General features: G+C 31.8%; 2 protein-coding genes across 2 annotated transcripts; one reads left to right on the top strand and one right to left on the bottom strand.

The window, feature by feature from the left end:
• Positions 1 to 4,732: 4,732 nt before the first annotated feature.
• Positions 4,733 to 6,125, top strand: LOC122585479 (probable BOI-related E3 ubiquitin-protein ligase 2). Its single transcript, XM_043757607.1, has 2 exons — positions 4,733 to 5,181; positions 5,625 to 6,125. Exons 1-2 carry the CDS (start codon positions 4,882 to 4,884, stop codon positions 6,111 to 6,113), a joined length of 789 nt encoding a protein of 262 aa, XP_043613542.1. The 5' UTR covers positions 4,733 to 4,881; the 3' UTR covers positions 6,114 to 6,125.
• A 10,359-nt stretch (positions 6,126 to 16,484) lies between these two features.
• On the bottom strand, positions 16,485 to 21,555 carry LOC122585065. Its single transcript, XM_043757164.1, has 2 exons — positions 21,082 to 21,555; positions 16,485 to 17,436 (listed from the first exon to the last, which is right to left on the bottom strand). The coding sequence occupies exons 1-2, from the start codon at positions 21,403 to 21,405 to the stop codon at positions 16,612 to 16,614; spliced, it is 1,149 nt and encodes a 382-aa protein (XP_043613099.1). The 5' UTR covers positions 21,406 to 21,555; the 3' UTR covers positions 16,485 to 16,611.
• Positions 21,556 to 27,981: the final 6,426 nt, after the last annotated feature.

Genomic DNA, 27,981 nt, shown 5'->3' with positions numbered 1-27,981 from the left:
TTAATAGACTTAATAATTAAGAACTTAATGCATTCAGTCAAATTTTATGTTTTTTTTTATTTAATAAACAAAAATAACTGTCAATTACCTATTTTTTACTTAATACATTTAGACATTATTTATACATTCAACGATTTAATACTTTCAGCACTTAATGATTGAAAAAAAGAACAGGTCCTAAGTCAGCGTGAAGAAATAAGGAGTACTAGCATTATTTTTTCATCTATTAATTCAACTAGTATTAAATATGTGTTAATCTTCTATTCCCACAACTTTTCTAATTTAATTTTTATTTTCAAAAAACACAAATGATGAATGGTTAAATCCTTCAATTTTGGTGAGCCTACCTCAAAATTGAATCTTGATTACGCCTTAAAGGGTTTCCCTAAATAAAAGTCATTTTTCAATCTCTTCTATATATATAAAGCTAAAGTCCAATCCTAAAATTTAGTAAAAAAAAAGCTTAGGTGGCACATCTAAAATCTCTACATTCTCTAATTAATTTTTAAAATTATTAATTATGATGTCATAAACAAATATTTAGATATATTAACTAAAACTAAGTAACCAACTAACTAGAGGTTTGTTACTTTCCGCCGACTATAGTGCCTTCTTTACTCCAACATTATATCATATCATATTTATTAATTATCTATATACATTATAAACTAAAATGTTTTTGTTGATGCAATGCATGCATTTCCCTTAATAAAATAATGCAGTAACAAATATGCATTGTCTACATCGAAATGTCGTGAATTACCGGATTCCACAATCAAATTTTGAAAAACAATTTTGGAGTGATTCTTGCACAGTTGCACTTCGACAGTTACAATTATTATTTATTGAATTTACAATTTAGCCTTAGAAACTCATAGCAGTAAATACGTGATCTTCTAAAAACCTATTCTATTGCATCCAATGGTCAATAGTTATACCGTAGCACTTTGTCTTATTTGAAAGGTGAATTTCGTTGAAAACTTTGTGTCGCGATTCGACAACAAGAGGTTTAGCATATGTTGTCTTAACCGGGTCCGCTAGAGAGCTTTCTCGAAGTAGAAATGTATATTTCAAATACCCGATAGGAGACAAAACCCTACTAATTCGCCCGAAGACACGAAGATAAATAGGGGTATACCTTGTCCCCTCAGACTTGTACCTGGGTATACCCAAGTCAAGCCCTCATAAAGGGACTTAATTCTTATGTCCACCCCAAGGCTTGAACACAAAATCTCATGCAAAGGGATGGTCATTCAACCATTGAGATAAAGCTCAAGGACTATTACACTTTGTTAAACTACACACATTTATATGTTAATACAACCCTATAGAGGTATATGTATACACAAAATTTTAAATTATTAAGAACTAAAAAAAAGAAGATTAATCTAAAGAAACCGCAATTTATTAAATTGATGTCATATTCAAGACATATTAAGAAAAAAAAATTACTAATACATGCTAACTTATTAATAAAAAAAACCTAAAGGGTAAGAAATTTGGTCATTAACTGTTTAATAGAATGGTAAACTATGAGTAATTTTAACCATATTGTCAAGTTTTCATATTAAACATTTACATCTATCACAATATCGATTACTACAATATGTTGTCTAAATATTATTTAAATATTATTCGGGTATTAAGATAAGGTGTATAAAATAGTCACTTAACATAAAATTTAGGATGTGCTTTTGGTATGAAAGATTTAGTTTTTTATAAACGTTAATTAAAGTCTTAGGGATGTATTTAACATTTTCAAATAAATTATTATGTCTTAAAAAAATTATACGTCCAATGTCAAAAACTTTCCCATATTTTGAATTTATTATCAATATATTTTTTTTTAACTTTTCTATTTATATTTTATGTCAAGCTTTCATATTTAATAATTACATCATTATATCTATAACTATATATAATAAGTTATCTTAATATTACCCGGGTGCTTAAGCTAATATTTAGATATAACTGGAAATAGTCATTTTATCTGAATAGAGATAAGGTTGTAACGTTGTTCATATACCGTCAAAACATAAGGTACTCATTAAAATATACGTGAGGTGTTACCTATTTACTCTTTTTACAACGTCCCTCGTAAAATCATAGTATGAAATTATGGTCAAAGTTTGTATTTTGGTAAATAATTTATCTTTACCCAAACCAACTTTGTTAACTACTAATTTCTAGAATTATATTTTACATATGAAGAATACTCAAAGCTCTAGTAGATTGATGAAAGTCGATTAACATAATGATTGTGTTCCAAATCATGCCTAATATTTCGTGAACGATGGAGACTTCTTGATCTTGGAAGATGGTTGGAAAAGGGTTTATGGTTTATCGGCGATTCTCTAAAGGTTGTTTGACGCCAAGATATATTTATTAAAGTTTGGCCGATTGGCGATCGTGTCTTAGGAGAAAAAGAGGGTTTCTTGGAGTAGAAGGTTATGGTTTTTTCTTCCTTGTTAGATTCAATATACTCTTTCCATTTTTATCCGATTCTCTTTCCTTAAACGATAAGTTTGAATGGAATCGGATTGGTATAAATATTTGATGAATATCCATTTATCTTTGAAATGGATTTATGTTAACCTTTTTAGGGATTTAATTAATTAAGCACCTCCGGATTTTAGCCTTTTATAAGAATGTTTTGTATTAGATGATTATCGTATAGTGACATGAAAGGGTACATCAGGCATGACTCCAACATGGGGGCAATTGCCCCCACCCTAATTTTTTCACAATGTAATTTTTTATTTATTTAATAGTATATTTGGAAATTTGCCCACACCAAAAAAATAAAAAGAAAAATAAGTATGCAATTAGTGACATACAATTTCAATCCCAACTTTCAAATCTCAAATTTTAAATGATTAGTAGCTATAAGCAGATAATCTCCATTCTCCTTCTCCATATATATTTTCTTTTTCAATAGGTAATACTTTCATTTATTGATCTAAATAAAATTATCTATATATACATTCTCTAATTATTAGGGTTGTTTTATTTTCTTTTGGCTTGAATTGAAAGATGAAAGATTGAAAAGGCCGAAGCGGGGTTTTGTTTTGGAGAATCTCACACATATCATTAGACAACATATTATTTGTTATCTTGTATTTATGTATTATCAAGATGAGTAGAAATAATATAGCACTATATGGGTCGTTAAGTTTAGTGAATAGTTTGTGCTTTTGATTATACGACTAAGTTGTAGTTGGTTCGTTATGTCGTCTTTTGGGCTTGCATTTTGGTTGTAGTTGGATGGTTATTATTTTGCTGGTATATGAATCTATCGGAATTTGAACGTTATATTCAAAAAAAAATTTACCTATATAATATTTTAAATTTGTCCCTACGATAAAATTACTGGCTCCATCCTAGGTACATCAAAGTGTTGCATCAAGATAAAAGAAAAAAGGATCAGCGAAAACTTAAACCAGAGATAATGTGATTAGAAAATTTACATTCCCGTAAACTATAGATAGATTCCACTATGGAGCCAAAAAGTTTGCGCCACAATTTTATTTATTTTATCATCATATAAAGAGATCACAGTCTTCAAAACCAAAGGATTTTGACCCATTATTTTAGGTCAAAACACGTCAATCTTAGCTGTTTTTCTATTAAATAGGACACATATATAATGACCGTGCATAATCCATGAATTAAGGAACTTTAAGGCGGCAAAAAAAAAAAATAATAAAATAAAATAAAATAAGGGGACAATCATCTAGCTATCAAAAATAAATGGATATAATATATGAGATGTAAATAAAACTATTTGATTATAATGATATCGGATATTCAATATACTTCATACCATGATAAGTTATAAGATCGTAAATTAACTATCATTAACACGTTTTAATATGAATATCAATATCGATAAGTAATTATATAATCATGAATTATAAATAGGATATCAAACCGTCCACCTATTAATCTCACCAATCTTTGAAAAAGACAAAGAAAATGACACTTTTGTATTTTTCCAATTCTTCTACTTATTTCAAGAAAAAAAATATATAAAAAAATACGAAAAATAATAATAAAAAGGAGACCATTACATGACACATTAATCACCAAATTTGAATTTATTTATTCCATTCAAAACAACTCCCTGAAAATTATAGACGCCATCACGAAATCTGCATGTACACGTCCACTTCATTTGCTTAAAATCAACACACGTCCCCACACCGGCCACGTTACATATTTAATTTTATCTAAATTTAATGCATTATATATTTTTGGAATATTGTTATTAATATTATTATTTATTATTGTTAAAACAAACAAGTAACTTTATATGTTTTATGATTCGGATTTTCTTATTCAACAAGTTTACCATTTCCTTATACATTTCAAGTTTAACAAACAATTCCACTATATTTCCATTTTTCTCTCCTTAATTATTGATTCTACTTTTGTCGAAAGATATATATGATACACAATGTATATATATCCATATGTATAGAACTACAATTACAATTATTTTGAGACTTAATATGAAAGAATAAACCAAAAATAAATCAATCTCTATAGAAGAACAAAATATTTGGAAAATCGTTCAAGGAATTAAGAAACTTGGCAAAAGCATATTGATATATCCAAACATAAATTTTTCTTTTCCTATATAAATTGATATAAATATAAATTCAATTGTGTCATGTATATATATAACAACCCTACCACCTCTCCTTCCCATTATTTGTTTGTTTGTTTTTTTTTTTTTGTTTTGGTGATAACTAGAGGTCACCCTCTTCTATATACAAAACCAAAAACACACCACCTTACATAACAAAACAATCTCTCTTTCGTTACAAAAACAAATTTAGTTCTTGTTTATTCACCAAAGAAAGTGCTAATTGTTTTTTAATGGCGATTCAAGCCCGATTATATTCGGAGAATAATCTTGTGTATCCGTTCGCTGGTGATCAAGATGGTATTGTTGGTGAAAATTCGTCACATGATTTGATGGGAAATGGTTTTGGCGTCAATGATATATATCTATACAATCTTCAATATGATCAACAGTCGTCACAACCATTCGTCAAGAATCAAGTTTTTTGTTTAGATGATAATGGGCTTAACAAACCAAGTTTGACACATTCTCGATCTGTTGCAGCTCAAATTCAAAAAGAAAATCAAGAAACTGAAAGGTTCATTAGTTTACAGGTAATTAATTAATCCATCTCATGTCACCATTACAATTTCTAATTTTCGTTACATATCTTTTAATAACGTGTAGTTAATAGCCCTAATTGTTTTCCTAGTTTTTTTTTAGCTAGCAACATTGTATAAGTTTTTATAGAGTATATGCATGCACATGTTTGTACCTAAGATTTGTAATCCAAAATATATAAAAAAAGTTTGTGTGTACACATTATTTAGTGAGTTAACTTGAAAAAAATTTGTCATGAGAAACAAAAATAACAACAATACTGAATGCTAGAGGTCAGATGTAGACAGTCATAGCTCTACCCGAAACTAGATTGCCAAGTTATGATAAACACATCTTTATTTGTTAAAAAACGTTGGACTTGAAATCTTTATCTAATTTATATGTTGATAATTAGCATTGTTATCTAAGCTAATTTCTGTGTATAATTTTTTTACAGCATGAAAGATTAAAATTAGCTTTGCAAGCACATAGAAAGCAACAATTCTTAACAATCTTGAAGAATTGTGAATCAAAATCCGAGCTATTGTTAAGACAAAAAGACGAAGAGATCAAACAAGCAACAAACAGAAGAATCCAGCTAGAAGAAATTCTTAGAAAAACCGATATAGAGCGACAACAATGGCAAATGGTTGCAAACCAAACCGAAGCAATGGTGATAAATTTAAACAACAAAATTGAAGAATTGACTAGAGATCAAGTTGAAGATGAAGGTTCATGTTGCAATGAAAATGCTAACAATGCAAATAGTAATGGTGGTGAAAACAAGAAGAAAAATATATGCAAAAGCTGCTATAGAAAAGATTCATGTGTGGTAATGCTTCCATGTAGACATCTTTGTTCATGTAAATCATGTGATGCTTTTCTTAATACATGTCCAGTCTGCAATATGGTAAAAAAATCTACCATACAACTTTCTTTTTCTTGATTTTTAATTTTTGCAAGTATATTTCCTTTTGGAATATTCATTCTTTTATTTATATTTTTGGGATATATGAGAATAAATGAAATTTTTTATTCGTACTCTTTTAGTTTTGGGAAATTATTTGTTTATTATATTGATTTTGATGCATGAAAGTTCATGTTTTGTGGTTATTGATATTATTTCAGATTGATTAAGATACTTATTGGATTAAATCAATGGTTATAAATTAAAAATTTAAATTTGAATCTTGACTATTAGTTTTAAGTTTTAATACAATTGTTAAGGTACTCTCATTTTACCTATAACATTAGAGGATTTTTATACTATTATTTTAAACGGCAAAATCTCGTTAGAAAGATTAGGGAAAAACTAGCTAAAATGTACATGAATTACTGAAAATCAAAGTTATACTAACATATTCTTGATGATAAGTTTATGAAAGGAGAATGGTTCTTGGTCCACGACTATTAATATTGTTGTAGGCTTTCAAAATGAAACATATAAATTTCCATGTGTAACTTTTGATTTAATTTATGGCTTCCTGTGTTACGAGAAATTAGTCAATTAGACGTTTAAATTTGTTTGAAATTGTGGATCATAACTTGGTGGCCGTTTTTAGTGTCTTGATTCAATTATACATTTACCAAAGTATATGGTTTTCTTTTCCTTGGGAAGCAAGCAAATAAATGCATTCAAAAGAGATAAATAAACGGGGTATGTATCAATAAAATAGTAACAATATTAAATATACGGGGTATTTGCACTTTTTCCTTTTATATTGTCGCTAAATAATTGTGAGATTTTCAAGGAATTATCGTGCAAGTACGGAGTATCTTTAAGCATATTTGATTTGTTACCAAAATGTAATTTCCTTTAATATAAGTTTCCAAAAACATCTAGCTAACCTTTTTATTAAAAAAAATATATGTACAAAATAAATCATGATGCGTATCTTCGTGTACAACTTTCTTTTTAACCTATACTTCATTAGGAAAGGGATACTTGTGTAATTTTTAATGTTAAAAGTTCTTACAAGTTTTAGAACTAGACTAGCGTTTAATTTATATATTTTTGTTACAAAATAAAATAATTTCATCAAAATAAAGCTTTTATATGTGATGATTTTTTTTTGTTTTTTCTCCTCATATGTTCTGTCTAATATGTATTTTATTAAATTCAATTTTTATCTTAAATAAAAGCTTAGTAGCAACTAGCAATACAATAACATGGTGTGTACAGTATTGAGAAATTAGTATAAATAATAAAAACAAAGGTCTCGTTGTGCATTTAAAGAATAGTAACATGCTATATTGGTAAAGTTAGTAATCTTAACCTTAAATTAAAATCAAGGGTCAATATTCAAAGAGCATCTTTGGATCTTGACCCTTGATTTTAATTCAAGAGTCAAGATGCTTCTAACTTTACCTATAAAGTTAGAAGTAACTTTAGAAGATCTTTATCCATGTTTTTATGACTAGCCAGGAATGCAAAGAATTGTAACGGACTCATAATTTTGGGCCTGACCAGCAATGGAATTATGTCTGGGCAAACCCAATAAAAGAGCTTATGATTTTGGACTTGCCCAAAGTTGTTTGATATTTTTTTTATGGGTTTGATCTAATTTTCCTTTTGTTTCCTTTGTTTCCTTTGTTCCCATTAAATATACTTTCGGGTTTACTTACCAAAAAGAAATTTCAAAATATACTTTCGGGTTTACTTCCCAAAAAGAAATTTCAAAATATACTTTCGGGTTTACTTACCAAAAAGAAATTTCATATGTATTATACTACAACACAATAAACAAATTGTTTTATGGACAACACTCATGTGACATATCTCCTTACAAATACTGTAATTAGTTGCTAAAGTTGGAGAGTCTTTACAATGGATATAATAAATATTTATAGTAAACTGGGTTTCTGTACATTCACGGGTCACTTGTGACCAAATCTATGATGATTTGTTCAATTGTTGTTGGGGCTCAATTTATAATTAGCCCATGCAAATATTTGTCTTTTTTCATGGTGTGTTTGCAATCCAAAATATCCATTACCTACAATGTCCAAGGTTGAACCATCAAGAACTTGTCTTTTAATTATTATTCATGATATAATCTGTTTGGGTAGAATTTCGACGGTGAAGTAATAATAGGGTATATATTTTCGGCAACAATATAAGTTTTAGAATATAGATATGAATTATGATTGATTTAAGAGATGGGATTGGTAATTAAGGATTTTGTTGCTGTCTTGTTGAGAATGATCTTAATACGAACGCACTTGCCAAGACCAACAATGAACAATGAGCTGATTATCCATATAGTTTATGTACACATTATGCATAGCTACTTTTTTTTTCTTCTTTTTTCTTTTTAAAAGTTGACTTTTATTCACGTAAGCATTTGACCTTCCCTTGAATTATTATTTTAAGAACAAAATTTGGTAGGAACTACTTACCATCAGAAACACTAAAAGAACATATATGATAAAATACCACTACCAACAAGATTAGTTAAACTTTCACAAATACAAACCTTCAATAAATCTACCAATAAACTAAAACGGGATTGAGATATTATTGAAACGATATGTGACGTAATCCTTGATCGACACATGTCCTTTTAATTTATCTACCAATATATATAACAAGGTCCTGAATTCATTCTTAAATAAATAGGAACCCTTGGATGAATTCCATCTATGATTTAAAACCATTAGATCAAATTTAATTATTTTATCTTTGTTAAATGACAATATTAATATTAAATTTTTTACTTTATATGATTAAACAAAAAAAAAAAAAACCCTTTTTATTACAAACCATAAATAATCTTGATACTTCTTACGTGAATTAATATTGTCTTTGGCTTTACCATTTGTATATTTTAAATTTTAGTTTTCTTAGGTTTATTATGTTAACCAAAGTGATATCTTTTATTTTTTATTAATATTTTTATTATTATGTATCAATACTATTTATAAAAATCAAGTTATATTTTATCTAATATTATTATTAACCAACTTTTAATTATAACCTTTAGATTAAAATAATTATATCATTATTAAATGTATTATTAAATTTATATAACATTAGTCCTTTTGTTTTATATAATTAGTCAAATACAACAATATGTATTTAATAGAATTACATATAAGTTTGAAAATAGTTGATTTTAAGAAATATGTTAAAGGAAGTTTGAAAAAAATAATAACTTGCTTACGTACACAATTCCAATTTCTGACCCTTTTAATATATCTACATTTTCAATAATAATAACTTGCTTACATTTTTAAAATATGTATTATTATTATTATTATTATTATTACTATTATTATTATATATTTATTTATTTTTAAGCGGCATATTATTCTACTATTACAGTTACACGAATTCTTGAGATAAATTCATGGCTTTTGAAAAACCTTATTAATCTACCCCATAACTGTGGGTATTGAGACTCATACCGAAGTGGATCCTACAAGGTCAAAGACCTTAACAATGCCCACCAACCATATTTGACTTAGGTTTGGATCATATTGTTACTGTGTTTTTACTATTTGTTTAAAGAGAAAAAGATATTTTTAAATTAAAAGCTATCTCGGTTAGAAAATTTCTAATGTGTTTTTTATTAATAAATTTAATTTAAATTAACTAACTTTTAACGTTAAGTTTAGATTATTTTTTTAAGGTTAAATTAATTAATTAAAAATTAATTTTAAATACTTTTCTAATACTTTTGAATTAATTAATTTTTAAATATTTTTTTCTAATGTGTCTTTTATTATTAAATTTAAATTAATTAATTTTTAAACTTAAATTTAGATATCAGTTATCTTGTACTCCTCAGTTAGTAACTTTTAATGTGAATAAACTTTCAAGACCATAAATTATTTTTAAGACTATATGCGTAGCTTATTGACGATAGATAGCACATTTTATCTTTTCATAAAATATATAAATATCAACATGTAGATTTATTAATAAAAAAGCATATAGTTAATAAATTATTCAATTAAAAAAGTCAAGTTATACGTTTTTAATTTAATAAAATTAACGACATAAGTAAATATTAAATTGAATATTTTAATTAGTTAATAATTAGTTAGAAAACTTGTATTTTGTATATATAAATATAAAAATATATTTTCTAGCATATTACGCGGGACAATAATCTAGTTTATTTTTTTAAATTAACATTTTTAATTGTATATAGATTCAATTTTCTTATTAGATTAAAAATTAAACTCTAACTCTTGACTTATTTATACTATCTTATAAAGCATTTTGCTCATTTTTAAAATCTCAAAAGATGATTTGAACTACCTTTTTACCATCCTCCTTTATTCACTAATTTAAACATCTCTACCTAATATACCTATAATACCCTTGAATCCCAACCACTAATTTTTTTTCTCTATTCTCAAATCTCAACCACTCATTTTTTTTTCTCTCATCCATAAATCATTTTATTCATCTAATTTATTCAAAATCTTTTATCTCAAAAATCGTATATCGGTAAATTATAAAAATTGTATGGGTGTTCTTAAAATTTCATGCTCTTTCATTAGAGATGTCATTCGATATATACTTTCGACGAATTTTTAAATCCGAATACGTAGCCCGTACGACTAAGGCATTTGGCTATCACACTATATGACTTATCACATTACCCCCACCATCTCACCGCCGCATTGCGCGGATACTATTGCTCGTCAATACAACAGACATTATAACATTATTTGATTAATCGTTTTCTCATTAATAAATTGTCATTTTTCCCCCTCAATTCTTCAACTTCTGTTACTTATATTACTTATAATAAGTTATTAACATGAAGACTTCAAAATTTAAGTTTATGATCTGAAATTACAAAGCTATTTGCCGTCATCTACTATGCTTACAAGTTACAAGTGCCGATTTGATGTGTGATTAAAAATTTAAGGTAAATCTAATACTCTAACTAAACATATATTATATTTATTATTACTGTTTATTGAATATATACAACTTAAATGTTGAAACTAGTGAACAGATGAGATTAAATTCACCGAAAAGTTGATATTGTTGATCATAAAATTACAAAGAGTTCGAAAGATTTAAAATAATTTGAACAGTTGAGGGATTCGATCATGATTTCATCAATTAGTGATCCAACTTAAAGATCATGATCCACTTCATGATCTAACATAATGTATCAAGGTACGCAAAAATTAATCTCCATTGACAATATCATTTAACAGTTAATGAAACAAAACACTTGAAAACAGGTATTTGATGTTTCAGTGGAAACACGAAATTTCGAAGTGTTCTTTATTTTTACTCTGCACAAGCTATTTAGTTTTCAGGTGATAATGACAAAATTAAATAAAAAAACTCTGGTTGATATACTTCGACATCAATACATCATATTAGAAAACACACATCTTGATTCTTTATCAATATGAAAAATATGCTCCATGACTGAACGAAATACAATCCAACGACCCACTAACAACCAACTAACATGAATCACCTGAACCACAAACCACCCATAGGCTGTATCATCATGACTACCTGAACCACAAACTAATCTTGTTTATGTCAATTTTTCCACTCAAACCAGCTTTGAATAGAGGGAAGAAGCCTATGAAGAAGAACCAATCAACCAAATTACACCAAAACATCCTCGACAAAGTGTTAAAATGGGGTTAACGAAAACCACGCACCAAGAATCCAATTGAAGCACTATGAAGAAAGAAGTACAAACCTTGAACAACAAATCACAAACCAGAAATTAAAAAACTACGAACAAGATATTAGTCTACGAGAAAGACCTCAAGGGAGGAACTGCGAGGACAAAACAGGTTTGGCTGCCAATCTTTTGGTTCTTACAGAGAAAATCAAACCCACATATGAGGGAAGTGGTTGGAGAATGAAGGGGGGACAAAATTCAAAACCAAGAGCTAGTGACGATTTCTAGGCTCATTTGGGAGCCCTTTGGCAAAGAGTTGGAGTCAACGATAAAAATGGTGAGAGATTGGGTCTTTGTTACAAGAGAAGTGTCATATAACACTATAGTGAATTTAATTCTTTGCAACACCTATTATGGATTAAAGATGGTCCATATTGGTAAAATTGATTGGCCTATGGATTAAAAATGGATATTAGTAAAATTGATAGGCCTAAACATGTATTATTTTACAAAATCCTCTTGTTACAAAGCCAAGTAAATTGTGAAAGGCTTGATCAATCTCAAAAAAATTGTTGCAGCCTCAGGCTTACTGGTTAGTGGTTACAGACTTGAGGTTATGGCTATATACCTAGCTTAGTAACCCCTTCCTCATGCTAATCCCACAAACAAAAATCTTCCCTTCCTCATGCTAATCTAATCACCTCTCTCTATACCTGGTTTAGTAACCCCTCTGTGGGCTTCAACCCTCAGGTCATATTTAAATGACCACGAGAGAGAAAAGATATATCCCGATATCACACTCCAATAACTTTCTGCTGCTGCTGATAATAGGTATATAATCCCACCCTAATAATAATCCCGGGCCCTACTGCGATTGCCACCATTGACGTGATCCAAGTGAGCTTCTCAGTAATTCTTGGAATCCGGTCTTTCAATGCATGGCTACATCAGCCAATAAAAACTGTATAGTTCCCCATTGCAATAACAGTTCCAACCAAAAACATACCTAAAAATGCTGCACCAGCCAAGCGAGATGGTAATGCAAGTGCAGGCAAGACCATCATAAGTGCATCGGGCTGTAACCCATGGATTATACCTGGGCAAAAGTTGCAAACACAATTTTCTTCTTTCCTACAGTAGGGTCTGCTAACGAAGCCTCATAAACGCGGACATGACACTCCCCGTTCTCTAGAGCAACACAAGGAGTTGGGACATTGGAGGCTTCACGGAATCCCTTTTTTTTTCCCTTTCTTACCGGTGGTGGTTACGGAAGTATTGTTTTTGTAAGTACATATCTTGTTGTTCATCCTGCATATTTGTTTGTTGCTACAAATTCGACTTGCTACAGTGCCAACTTTGAGTTGAAACAGTAGCGACTCGCACTGTACCGGGTCGAGTTGCTAGAGTACCGGATTGAGTTGATACAGTACCGGGTCGAGTTGCTAGAAAGCCAGCTTTGAGTTGAAACAGTAGCGAGTTGCTACAGTACCGGTGACCCGACCCGCTACTGTAGCACCCGAAGGATAAATGTAACTAAATATTAAGAAAGCAGAGGGTCGCTGGCCATGATTGGGGGAGCTGTTACTGTAGCTCTCCTCACATGACCGCCCCTTTTGAATTGTTATATATAATGTGACAAGATTCCACTCAATCTCTTAGTTAATTTTACCCATTAAATTTCCATATTCTGTCATTCTATAAATCAGAAGGATTTTTAGTCTTATGAATTAAAAGGATTAATTATTCTGCTTATAAAAAAATTCAAAGTTCAATATGACAAGATTTCATTCAATCTCTTTCCTAATCTTATCGTTAAATTTTCATATGTTATCATTTTATAAATTACTAGATTAAACCCGTCTGTTGGGCGGTAATAATAATAAACACAGACTTCATTGTCTAACCCTTCCATTTACATGTAAAACAACCACTAAACATAACTCCATAAGCACTAGTAAAGACTTTTATTTTCTTAGCTGAGAAAAAAAACCTTTTTTTGACAAAAGATAAAAAATATATCGTATAAGCTTAAAATTATTCCTTATGACGAGATGTAATTATTTTGTAACCTCTTTTGCAATTTGAAATAATGAAAATGAAGAAAAACATAGAATGAGTAAGGCCGGTCATTAAGGAGTTCGTCGACCATCCTTCGACCACTCATTGATGAAGAAGCAATAGGGAGCATCTCGTTGACCATGTTATTCGTCCACTGGCTTCAGTCCATCGAAGAGTAAAGACGAGGCAGAAGGAGCGTGTGTGGGGCTAGTTTCAACGTAAACCAAAAAAAAAACTTTTTTTTCAAATCTTTTTAAAACAAACGGCTATATATATATATATTTAACTTTTTCTAACTTTCCATCTATATATACTACCTTTCACATTTCATTCTTCACAACTCATTCTATTTTCTTCATAATTCGTTCCATTTTTTTCACAACTAATTCCATTTTCTTCCACAAACTCCATCTCTAAATCATGTCAAACAACGAAAACCAAAATCAAATTAACGATATTTGGAATGCCTTTCTTGAAAACCCAATGTCGGCTATGTCGTCAACTAACAAGGCCAAACAAGCCACGCTTCAACCTCATCCAACCCGCCCCCAATGGGTCCTTCGCCCTCTTGCCTCGTTAACCCATTTTCTCAACCTTATTACAATCAAATTAACTCATCCCAACATTTTTTTTTAATAATCGTAATGTTTATTTTTCATTGTACTGTTTTATTTTTAAGTGTATTATGTGTGTGCTTTTTTAGTTACTGTTTAATTATAATGTTTTTTTTTTAATTTAGTTGTAATGTTTTATTATAAATTAAATTAAGTTTAGTTTATTTTTTATGTAAATATAAAATAAAATAAATAAAAGTTGTGGAAGAGGTGTTATAGAAAATGAGTGTGGAAGAGGTGGATGGATTGAGTGAAAAGCTGATGTGGCAGTGTAGAAGAGGTGTTGATGAGTTTAGCTTAGTGAAAGACCTAATAAATATTAACAAAATGACTACGTTGATTCAAAATTTCTATACTATATTCTAAACTAAATCCACTTTTGAACTTTCAACATTTAGCATTAATATTAAATCTCAACTATTTTTTTTTCTCTATTCAAATCTCAACCACTTATTTTTTTTCTCTCTTGCATAAATCACTTTATTCCTCTAATTCATTCAAAATATTTTATCTCAAAAACCGTACATCGATAAATTATAATTATATGAGTGTTCTTAGCATTTTATATTTTTTCATTAGAAATGTCATTCAATATACTTTTAACAAATTTTTAAATCCGAGGGCGGAGCCTAAACAGCTAAGGCATTTGATTATCACACTATATGACCTATCACCCCACCATCTAACTGCCACAATGCGCGAATACTTTGTTTCGTTATATTAAATGAAATATATTCCTTAAAAATCGAAACATTCAAAACATACTGGAATATATTATATTTTATATTTCCTAAATGTTAGTTCATGAGGTTTAATGATAATCATGTTACTACGTCTACATGGCGATATATATCACACAAATACATGAAAAACTTAAGGAAAAAGCTTATGTGACACAAGATTAACATAAACACATAATCAATTTATTATTCTGTCTTAGTTATATAGAGAAAAAAAAATTTCGTCTTATGAAAAAAAAAAATTAATCATTCCCCACAAAAAATTCAAGGTATGAATCTTTTTTTTTCCCCTAAGAATATATGCACATACTACACACATATATCACACACTCCCCTTCCCCTTATATTTATCAGTATAGTAGTATTTAGTATTAGTATATTTAAAACAATAAATAAATAAATAAAACTCTCGTTACAAAGTTGTAAAAAGTTCTTATCAATCTCAGAAAATTGTTGCAGCCACAGGCTTACTGGATACACACTTTAAGGATTGGGGGGGATGGCTCTAGTGCCATCCCACAACCAAAGATTGTTGGCTTTCCTTGTGCTAATCTAATCATCTCTATTCCTGGTTTAGCACACCCTTTGCGGGCTTGAACACCCTAGTGATACATGAATGATCTTTCAAGAGAAAAGATATCTCTCCCAGTATCACAATCTAGTCTATACTCTATTTACCAAGACTTGGTTAACGCTCGAGTCGCATATGGACCTTTAGCTGCGATGTCTACACATGAAACATTACATGTCATTGTGCAACCAATTTCAGTTGCAGGAACCTAAAAGATGTGAAAAGTCTACCTTGACAGATCAACAAAGCAAGAAAGAAAAAATAAAAGTGGAATTCAGTTATACCGTTAGTTCTTTCAGAAGTTGCTAATAAGTTGGTTTAGTCCTGTCCAGAATCTAAATCATACCAGTCAGATTAAAAGGACATGTTTTTATTCACATTATTCATACAATCCCTAACTCATCAGATGAGATGTACTTGGATCATGATCGGCTATTGGGCCGGGATTTGGCATGTCCAAAAGGTTGTGGTTCTAGTTTCTGTTAGATTGTGGTTCTAGCTACTGTTAGGTTGTCATTCGATCTGATTTAGCCCAAAAGGACACCATGACTCAAGTTCTGAAAACTGTACCTTATTACAATCTTTCATTTCACAACTCTCCAGGAGTCCAAGGGTTCCACAGGTTGAAGCCAGGTACCAACCATAGTTGATCAAATACGGCGTAAAGAGACATGACCAAATAAGCAGTAGTATAGTTGCTACACGATGTACAATCACATATGAACAAAGTAAAAAACTTCAATGCACGAGGTACTATTGCAATATATCAAATAATACACTCCAATAACTTTCTGCTGCTGATAAAATAGGTATATAATCCCCCCCTAAGCTCAAAAAAAATTTAAAATCAATACAAACTAAACCCAAAAAACTGACTAATGATAATCCCGAGCCCTAGTGCGATTGCGACCATTGACGAGATCCAAGTGAGCTTCTCAGTAATTCTTGGGATCCGGTCTTTCAATGCCTGGCTACATGAGCCAATAAAAACTGTATAGCTCCCCATTGCAATAACCGTCCCAACCAAAAACATACCTAAAAATGCTGCACCAGCCAAGCGAGATGGTAGTGCAAGTGCAGGCAGGACCATCATAAGTGCATCGGGCTGTAACCCATGGATTATACCTGTGGCAAACGTTGCGAACCCAATTTTCTTCTTCTTTCCTACAGTAGGGTCTGCTAACGAAGCCTCATAAACACTGACATCACACTCCCCGTTCTCTAGCGCAACACAAGGAGTTGGGACTTCAGAGGCTTCACGAATTCCCATGGCTCCAATTACAAGGAGTGTAAAGCCAACAACTCGCGTGCCCCATGTCCTTATAATCTCGATATGGAGCCGGTCTTTCAAAAGTAAAAAAAGTAAACCAAAAATTACCTGCCCGGCATCGTGACCACATCCCCATAGTGCTCCAACGAGAGCACTTTCTACTCGAGACCGTCCAATTGAGAGCGGGGCCAAGGCAGCAAGGTGGTCAGGTCCGGATAATGTGTGCAAGCAACCAGCGAAGAAACCCGTCCATGCACTACTTAGCAGCTCACTTCGGACAAATGGTGCTGAACCTGTTTTGGTAGCGGTTTGAAATGAAGCAAATGCTGGTGCGACGAAAACTGGCTGGAGCACAAAAACAAGGAGTGCTGAAAGAAGAACTACTGTTCCAGCAGCAGCTGCCTGAAGATTTATCAATGTCAATATGATACCGTTCAATGCCACAAGCAATATAAACAGAAAATTGATAAACAAGTATATACAAATTTTATAGAGCCAAAACTTAAACGTGCTCCAATATTGTGAATAGCACAAACAAGAGAAGTTATTTATCAAACGCTACAACTGAGATGAGAAAATGAACATATCAACTATATTAAAATGAGAGAAAGTATAATGAAATCTGATCCCTGCATCATTGGGAACCATGTTATACCGTCAAGTTACATTGCACGGTTAGCAAAGGACAAAACATTGTATATAACTCTTTTGTAGTCTATTGATCATTTGATTGGTTTTATTTTCACTTTAAAAGTTCATCCAACTAGTTTTGACTTAAAACTTTTGTCAGCAAATTTAGTTTCTAGAAAAAAATTAAAGACTCAACAAAAAAAAGCAATAATATTGACAGACTACATAATATAAATTAAACTTATAACTTTTGAAGTACAAATTTGACATTGACGGTCAAAGTTGTACTTGTACAGCATTGAAATATGACAGCTTCTTCGAAACTGTAAGCACAAATTTGACATTGATGGTCAAAGTTGTACAACATGGAAATATAACAGATTCTTCGAAACTGTAAAAAGAAATAATCAAACTACTCATTGTGTGCAAGAATATTCAGAACTCCAGAGATTATGGGTATCATTTTGGGTGCAAGGAACTTAAGCTCTCACATATGTGTTTTGCTGATGAATTATTGGTGTTTTGTAAAGGGAATGTGGGGTCTATTAGAGTGATAAAGGATACTTTCGAAGAGTTTGCTAAAGTCTCTGGTCTTGCACCTAATCTAGGAAAGAGTGTTATGTTTTTTGGAAAGGTGAAGAAGAAGGATAAGATAAAAATGATAGCTGGTGTTGGAAAGTTATGCTGAATATTAGAGACATGGTGAAACAAAATGTGAGCTACCAGATTGGTGATGGCAGGAAAATCTCTATGTGGTATGATAAATGGTGTCATGAAGGACCACTTAGCAATTTCATTACTAAGAGAGTATTATATGATGCCAGAATGGATGTGGACACAAGATTGAATAGTATGATTAAGGATAGAAAGTGGATGTGGCTTGAAGACTGGGAGGAGAGATTTAATATTTTGGGAAGTATTAATACTCCTGTTTTGCAGTTGAATATGGAAGATAAAATAGTATGGGTTACAAGAAATAACCAGAAAGTGGATTTTTCTACTAAACAAGCTTGGCAGGATATGAGGACTGAATGGCCAAAAGTTGGGTGGAAAGATGTGGTCTGGTTCAAGCAGTTTAACCCAAGGCATGCCTTTTTTTTGATGGCTTGCAGTGCAGGGTAAATTGATGACACAGAATAGGATTGCTAAGTGGACATATAATGATTCTTTACACTGTGTTTTTTGCAAAACTAGAAGAGATAGTCATGAACACTTATTTTTTAAATGCAAGTATACTGAGGAAATTTGGAACAGATTAAGGAATGTTAGATGGAGAATGGGAGCAGAAATGTCTTTACAAGAGATATTGCAGGAGATTGCTAGAGATAAGGAAAGAATAATATTGCAAATGTGGTGAATAAACTCATTCTTGCTGCTGCAGTCTATTACATATGGCAAGAAAGAAATATGAGAGTGTTCAGAAAGAAGGAAAGGAATGAGGAGGTTATTGTAATATCATTAAAGATAGTGTAAGAACCAAACTTCTTTCAATAAGAGTAAGGAAGACCAGCAATATAATCACTATAGGTGCTCAGTGGACGATGAAATGGGTCAATTGCAATTTTGAGTATGCATGCGAATTGGAATGAGCTGTGAAAGATGAAGCTACTTGGTCCTTTTCTAGCATATTTTGAGTTTGTTGTGTATCTTGAGTTGGAGTATTTGGTCTGCATATAGGAATGTTTTGCATTGGAGAAGGATTGCTCAGTTTAGTTTTAATATTACTTGATGGAAGGTGCATGTCTGTTTGTATAAGACTTGATTATGGCCAAGTCTTTTTATATTTTATTGTACAAAGTTTGAATATCAATATAATTCACAAGTTTTAATTAAATAATCAAACTACTCCTCCATAAAGGTCAACAATTTAGATATACGGTCCAACTAGGCAACTACATAGAAAACCATAACAAAATTAACTACACCCATAAGGACCTAATATGAGGATTCAGCAGAGATAAGCAATGTTTGATGTAGCTAAGCAAAGGTTCAAGGTCAACGTTACAGTTATACCAGCTACCTTCTGTTCATTAAACATTCCAAATCATTAAATAAGGAGGGTGCTACACATAGATTGACATAGTAGCATTATTCTAACATATGATCCAGTAGGGATGATACTGAACCACAATAGCCTTGTAACATTATAATCTTCTCCATTTTTGGTCCCCCTTTTTGGAAATTTATCATAGAAAAAAATGATGCTGACTTTTTTTAGGTACATAAGATTCCCTAATTTTGCCGTTAGCCATGGTTATTTTCATCTATGTAGCATATACAGTCGAATCTTTTACTAATACTATGTGCCAAGTAAAAACTTCAAATGATATTCCAGGTTTGCAACATCAGTCATGATAAACCGATAGCATGTCATCGGAAGTAAATGAGACAAGAAACGGATGGAAAGAAAACTCTCAGGGTTTGTAACGTATTTGGTAGCTGATTACTAAAAGCTGCAACAGTTGTGAATGTCAGCTCTTTGAAGGAATAGACCCTAATATGACACAAATGTTTGTTACAACAATACCTCAAAGATAAAAGAAACTTACAAATATCAACACGTACAGACGCCAAACAAGATATAAAAAATAACCCTTATAAGAAAAAACAAGATATTTAATTGCTCAAATTAATAGCAGCCTATTAACAGAATTGGGAATACATCTGCTAAAGCATATAAACAAAACTATTTTCATTCATATAATTCAGTCATTAATTAGCACCCACAACCAAATTTCTAGTTATATCATGTATAAGCCTGATATATATATACATATATCCGGATATACCTACATACATATGTGTGTGTGTGCGCGCGCATAAAAGCTTCCTAACTAATTTTATCGAATTTGTAGTTTTTTACGCAACCTAGATTCAAATGAGGGAAAAAGAGATAATGGCACATGAATCGTGTGAGTCGCTCTTAATTAAAACCATCAAATAATCTATACATAAGACAATCAGAATTGGCGTAATCGTTAATATTTTAGCACACATTCATGCTTCACATTACTGTGAGCATATGCTTCTACTTTTCAAACTAATTGGTAATCACCCGAATACTTTTCAAACTAATTAGTAATCACCCGAATACTTTTCATTCTTCGTTTAAAGAACGAGTAAACTGATATTTATTTTCTTTTTTGTTTTTATAATATCTTGATATGTAAAAAAAAAATCACTCATTTGACACTGCAAAAGTCAGATGTAAATATACTCCCAATGTCAATAAAACTCTATATTTCTAATACTACTTTTATGTATTAATTCCGTACAAAGTTAACTGCCTCAGCCACAAAACATAATAATAATAATAAACAAATAATTAAAAGGAATCAGAATTTGAATCTAAAAGCACAAATATATATACAGTTATAAAAAGCAGATTCAAAATTCATTAATTTGAATTTAAATTACCTTTTGCTGGTGAGAAAATTGATGGATAAAATTGGAATTTTTAGGTGTAACAGAATCCTTGTTTTCCGGAGAATTATTATCATTATTATTATTATTAAAATTTAAATCTGTGGATGAAGAAGATAAGATAACAGGATAATTAGAATTATGAAAAGAAGATGGGGGGTTTTGTTTGGATGAGTTAACTCGGAGGGTTTTGAAGTGAGTTAGATTAATGAGTTTGGTGGAGGTGGTGGGTTGGAATCGTGGAACGAGTTGAGGGAGAAATGGGCGTGGTTTTAGGTGGAGATGGTGGTTGGTGGGATTGTAGATAAGCTTATCCATGGTGGTGGTGGCGCCGTCGTGTCTGCTGCCGGTGGTGACGGACGCCTCGGTGGTGGGTTTGTGTGAGAGATACAAAATGTGACACCGGGGTGGGTGGGAACAGAGGGAAGTGGGTTGGGTGGATTTTTTTTGTTTTTGTTTATGGGGATTGGATAGATGGATAGATTTTGATAGAAATATAAATCTTAAACTACTTTAGTCCCCCATCAATTATCTCAACGTGGATTGCATTACACTACCTTTACTTGGTTAATTTTTTTTTAACCATATCTATACTATAAACTGATTAAACTTTATAAATCCGGGGGTTTAAATCTTATCAAAAACATTTGAAAGAGTATGCATCAATAAAGTTATACAAATGCAAAACATGAGAAAATAAACCCTTTAAGGCAATATCAGGATTCGATTTCAAGGTAACACACTAATTTTAGAAGGAGGGGGGGGGGGGGGGTTGTTACCGGTCCTTCTGGTATCGATCTCGGTTTCATATGAACCGGTACTAACACGAGCCACTATCAATATTTCATGTTGTTTCGGTATTTTTCAGATACCATACCGATAACGGTGTTAAAAATGATCAAAAATAGATAGTGATTATGGTCTTACTTGAAATTAAATATTATTTTTTGATAAAGATATTAAAACCAGATTGAGATTTGAAAAAATTGCTCATAGCAATATTTGTGCTTAGTAGTTGAACAATTTCATAATTATTCACGACAATATTAAATCTAGTTCACGGCAACCTCAAACTTTTCATTGTATTTTCATGAATCATTTTTTTAATTGCTCTATTACGGATTTACGATTGTTTTTTCTGTATCTCTCATAAGTCATCTTATTTCAAACATATTAAATGCATCAATTAAGTTTTTCATTCACGATTATTTTTACTTCCAGCATTTGCTTCACGAAACGAAATTCATTTTTTTCATCCAATTCCATCATATTCTGTGAAACAAATGCGACTAGTTTTCTTACAATTTTCTCTCTCAAATCCACTTCCACAATGGTTTTGTCCAGCCATTCTTAGTATATCCCCTAAGTGTATGTCAGAGTTTAATAGCTAAATGGGTTTGTGCTTAATGTGTACGACTAATTGCTCTAGCTTACAGTTACAATGATGTATTTGTTTGTTAATTTAAATATTGAGCTTATGCTTACTTTAATTATTCCCGCATGATTTATTTGTTTGTTTCAACGACAAAACCATCGATATATCTCCTTAACAAGCGAAAGACATGGTTTCAATGAAAGAAAAAACATGCTTGATATGATCATGTGGCCATGTTAAGAAAACTGGTTTGATTTCAAACAAACGAAATGGCTATATATTTCATTTTGTTTGCCATTGGTACGGTATCGACTTTTCAACAAAAATATCAAATTTGCTTCTTGTATACATTCAAACTTATATATATGTTTCCATTTTCTTACGCATACAAATATAAAACATAATGTGTGATAAACTATGTTATTGTGAAACGTCTTTTCAATTCATGGAACATAATATATCGTATTATCAAGAATTATAACAAAACTGCTAATCTAAATAAATCTTGTTATAGCAAAAACAAACAAGCTTAAGTTCGGTTGAAAAATCTTTAATAATAAAAGCAAAGATCAAAATTCGGTTCTTATTTTTAAGCTCTTTGTGTGATACACGAGTCGAGTTATATATCAAAATCAAGTGATTGGTTGGGTGGCTGTCTACTTTGATGTTTCCAATTGATTTAATTAAACTTATTACGAAAGAGACCAAGAAGGCCGCCAATTTGGGAAATTTTTTACGGAGTAAATATCTTCAGTCAGTAACTAACGATTACCAAGGTTTTTTGTTACCGATCACGTAAGTTTTCAATACACATAGTCTCTGCCGTCTTATAACTTAATTTGACTTCAATTTCAAATATGACCAATCTATTATATCTTCTACAAATATAGAAAAGAGTAAATTACACTTTTCGTCCATAAAGTTGACACGTTTTTCACTTTTAATCCCTAAACTTTAAATATTACAATTTTGACCCTAAAGTTGGTCAATTTTTTTTCAATAATTGTCCTTTGGCCTTACGGCGTTAAAAAATGGCCGTTAACGTACACATGTGCTAGACACGTGAGGACACTAATGTCATTTCACCTTACACTGAGGGACGAAAAGTGAAAAAATAGATACTTGAGGGACGAAAAATGAAAATCATACAAATAAATTTATTTCTCCATTCTTTCTTTTCCGATCATCTTCTCCGATCATTTTTACCAATGGAATTTTCCAACTAGACTTTTATTTTTCGATGATACCTAATAAAAACTCGACTTTGAATCCAAATTTAAACCACAAACAAAATCATTTACTCAAATTCATGAAATTCAAAACACAACCAATCAAACAAATTATAGGTCAAAATTGTCAGTCATTTTTTTTTCTTTTCTAAATTTTGAATTTAATTGAAAGGAGGACGGTGGATGGTGGTGATTCTAGGTGGCGGCAGTTGGGTGGTGGTGATTCTAGTCGCTGACGGTAGATTGGTTGGTGGTGAATGTAGACAACGGTGGTTGGAGATGACTGTAGACGACGGTGTTTGATGGTAATTGTAGGCAGCGTGGCTGGTGGTGATTGTAGGCGGTGGTGGTCGGTGTTGATTGTAGTGGCGGTGGCTGGTGGTAATTATAGGTGGCGGTGGCCGAAGGAGGCGGTGGGTGGCAGTGGCTCGTGGTGGGTATAGACGACGGTGGCTGGTGTTGGTTATAGATGGCGGTGGTTGGTAGCGGCGGCTGTTGTTGGTGGTTATTAGGTGATGGTGATTAGAGAGGCTTGGGGGGTAAAGGGGAAATAAATGTCTAGTCGGAAAATTTCATCGGAAAAGATGATTGAAAAGTTGATCGGAAAAGAAAGAATGGAAGAATAAATTTATTTGTATGATTTTCATTTTTCGTCCCTCAAGTAGCTATTTTTTCACTTTTCGTCCCTCATGTAGCTATTTTTTCACTTTTCGTCCCTCGGTGTAAGGTAAAATGACATTGGTGCCCTCACGTGTCTAGCACGTGCATACGTTAACGACCATTTTTTAACGCCGTAAGGCCAAAAGACGATTATTGAAAAAATTGGCCAACTTTAGGGTCAAAATTGTATTTTTTAAGTTTAGGGATCAAAAGTGAAAAACGTGCCAACTTTAAGGACGAAAAGTGTAATTTAACTCTATAAAAAAATTTCATCATTGTGATATATATAGAAAGGTTGATCATTTTGGTAAATTCTTATCAAGAAAAAAAAAAAACAACCATTATTTATTGAATAATTGAAACAAAACCATTAGTCCATTACCAACAAATCAGTATTTATATCATCACAATAATTATAAACCGGCAATCAACGAGCCAGACACTGAAATCCATAGCCGTCTGTCTTTCAATTAAGGATTTTCAAATATGATGGCTACATCATCATTATTCAACGCAACCTTGTTATAGTTAGTAGTGACTTAGTACTTTGAATTCTAAAAACACAAGTATGTTATTAATCGTGCGTGGTGTGATTTGTGAACAACTATCTTCCACGTCACTTTCCTACCTTTACAACTTCGAATTTTCTTGACCCTTTCCTACATCTTATCACTACGACAACGTTAACAATGTACAAATCCAAAAAAAATATATATTGCCGACAATATATAAAGTAATGTATAAATGTATATACTTGTTTTAGAATGTTGGATAGAGTGTATATGTATTGCATCTCTATGTAATTGTCATGTATTTGGACAGATTAATAAGAGGTTTTTCCTATTAGGTTTTTGAAATAGACAATTCTACTTTAAGAGAGCTCTCTAGTCCGGACCGGTTAAGACAACGTATATGCTAGACCTTCTGTTGTCGACGATACGAAATTTCTAGCGAAATTTATCATTAAAGAAAAAGTTGTTTTGAGATAATAATCTAAATCTAGGGCTGAAATAGTCAATGTGAATTAACAATGACACCAATAGAAACATCAGTAGGGAAATTAAATATATATTAATGCACTAATACTAAACTAAAAACTACTATGAAGTTGGTGCAACAAAAAATACGTAATTGTCTTGAACTTTGGTAAGTTGAACCACAAACGTTATAGTATATTGATCACATAACTCACCCAAGGGTGTTGTCAAGTGGTTTAAAATGATAATTTATCTTTAACTGGATGGTGATCTACCGGATCTTATAGCCAAAAAAAAAGGAAAAATACACGGCAAGGCAAAGAAAAATTATCCACAGCTACCATGAAATAGACTAATAACACTGGTGCATCATGAATGTAGAGAGGCATACCTCAGATGACGATTCTCCATAGACTTCATCAAAGTGTCCTTATCTGTAGCAGAGAAGAGGCTGCCACACATACCCTTATCTCAAAAGAAGCGCGAGAAGCACTTAATTACGAATGCTTAAAATGAGATTGAGGAAGCAAATATGGAATACTCATTAAAACCACTATACAAGCTAAAACCAAACCACCAAAATCATTTCCCCATAATGTGAACATTGCAACTACAAACTTTTCAGCTAAAAGGTCAAGACACAGACACACACAGTTTGACAAAATAAAGAGATGCTGCAAATGTCTAAACAAGTTCTCAACTAATGAAGATGAATACGAAAAACAACAAGTTTTAAAGCAATCACCAAAGGCTCGATACTAGTTGTTTAAGGGTAATGTTACTCTTAAGTTAATAAGGGGTTAATCTTGTGTGAGAGAATGATAATAAGTGGTTGGAGGGTGAAAATAGAGGGTTTTGTACTTGCTGGCGGTTCCCTAATGGTGTGAAGGATTAGCCTCACGCCACCAAGTGTTGGAGTAAATATGCTAAGTGTGGGTGTGAATGCATTGCCCTCTTAAAGTTGTTGTGAGGGGGTATTTATAAGCCTCCCACGAAGGGTTTCATGAGATGGGCCGAAATGTCAAGAAGTTGGGCCTAACAGTCGACTTAACGGCAGCCTCCGATAGGAGGTCGTTATCGTTAGACAGCTGTGTGGAAATCGTTGGCTTGGAGACACGAGCACAAGTCGTGCGTACCAGTGCACGTGATTCATCGTACTGTTTGTCGGCTAGGCTGTCGTAGGGTTCGGAGCCTGTTGCTAGTCTCGTTTCAGTCTCCGAACTGTCATTGCCGGAGAGTCCGGAGCCTATAGGATGGTACGTCATCACTAGTATTAACACACTACCGAAACAGAAATTTTCACGTACTATTAACACAAATTCTAAACAGATGTTATCAGTTATAATCAGAAGTGTCTAAAAGCAGAAATCTTGAAATCCTCTAGGTTTGCAACACTTCAATTCCTTTTAGTGATCTTGCAGCAAGAACACGATAGCAGCGCAATGAACAGGATCGCAGAGGTAATGAGATATGCTTCAACTTGGGAAATATTTCCACTCACAAAGAGCCGGATGCACAACAGAACTGGTCCCCATAAAGTAAAACAACAGTTTGACCAAGCGATGTGGGGGTCTGAGCAGATGTAGCAGCCATGCGACGGCATAGCAAAGTGATCAGGGAGACAGCGACGCCAAGATAACCAAAAAGCTGAATTAGGTCATTAATATTCTTCTTAAACTTAATCAATGCCCCGATTCCACACAGCACGGAATCAATGACTACTACACTTCCTGCTATCGCGTAATAAGTGGGAGGCAATCTAGCACTGTTTTAAAGGAAATAATCAACTTCTAGGGTTTTTTATTAAAATATATAAAATGTACAAGTAATTAATCAACTCAAGTTAAATAAAAACAAGAAGACCACCAGGTTACACTTAAACCTAATTATTAGCTATGAATAATCTGATCTGATTTTATTTGATTTGGTTTGGATATTTCCCTATAAGTCTATAACATTCTATATATTAGTGTACAAACTCAGGAATTATATCTATTCAAGCAGGTTGATACATTCTCAAATCCTAGGTTTTGGATTGATATATAAAAGTAACTAATTAACTCAAATTAATTTTCAAAAAAATAAAAAATTAATTAACTCAAATTAAATATGTATTAATTATTAAATAATATATAAATAAAAATAAAAAATATATAAAATGTACAAGTAATCATCATATAATTAATATAATCACGTACAGCAGCATATTAATTACTTAATCAATAAAAAAAATATACTTAATTAATTAATATAATATAAAACAACAACGGCCCAATCCCTAAATGGGGGATGTGAGCAATAGACAATCTTACCTCTACCCAAAGGTAGAGAGGCTGCTTCCATAAGGACCTTCGACCACAAAAAGGTGAAAGTCGAAAAGTGAAAAGAGTTTAGTTATCATACCTGAACCTGACGGCTGACGATAGCAAAGGAGAAAATACATGTCTGTTAGCGTAGGGGGAGTAGTAAGCATGCAACCTAACATACTTTAGCACACTAGCCACCCTAAAAATAGGAAGGAAAAAAAAGGGAAAAAAAGAAAAGGGAAAATTAATTAATATAATAATATTACTAATTATAATATATATATATGTGTGTGTGTGTGTACTGTTGAGCAGCAGCAGGAGCACCATTAGTTCCTGAATTTTCGGAA

This window comes from Erigeron canadensis, chromosome 1 (genome assembly GCF_010389155.1).
Source record: "Erigeron canadensis isolate Cc75 chromosome 1, C_canadensis_v1, whole genome shotgun sequence".
Taxonomy (NCBI): Eukaryota; Viridiplantae; Streptophyta; class Magnoliopsida; order Asterales; family Asteraceae; genus Erigeron; species Erigeron canadensis.
This window is presented reverse-complemented; position numbering and strand designations above follow the sequence as displayed.

What these genes read in the sequence shown, in the direction of transcription:
- LOC122585065 (XM_043757164.1), bottom strand. Translation starts at nt 21,405, where the DNA reads ATGGATAAGCTTATCTACAATCCCACCAACCACCATCTCCACCTAAAA. An exon ending in AATTTTCTCACCAGCAAAAG is followed by an intron (nt 17,437 to 21,081) that starts GTAATTTAAATT and finishes ATAAATCTTCAG; the next exon opens with GCAGCTGCTGCTGGAACAGT.
- LOC122585479 (XM_043757607.1), top strand. Translation starts at nt 4,882, where the DNA reads ATGGCGATTCAAGCCCGATTATATTCGGAGAATAATCTTGTGTATCCG. An exon ending in AAAGGTTCATTAGTTTACAG is followed by an intron (nt 5,182 to 5,624) that starts GTAATTAATTAA and finishes ATTTTTTTACAG; the next exon opens with CATGAAAGATTAAAATTAGC.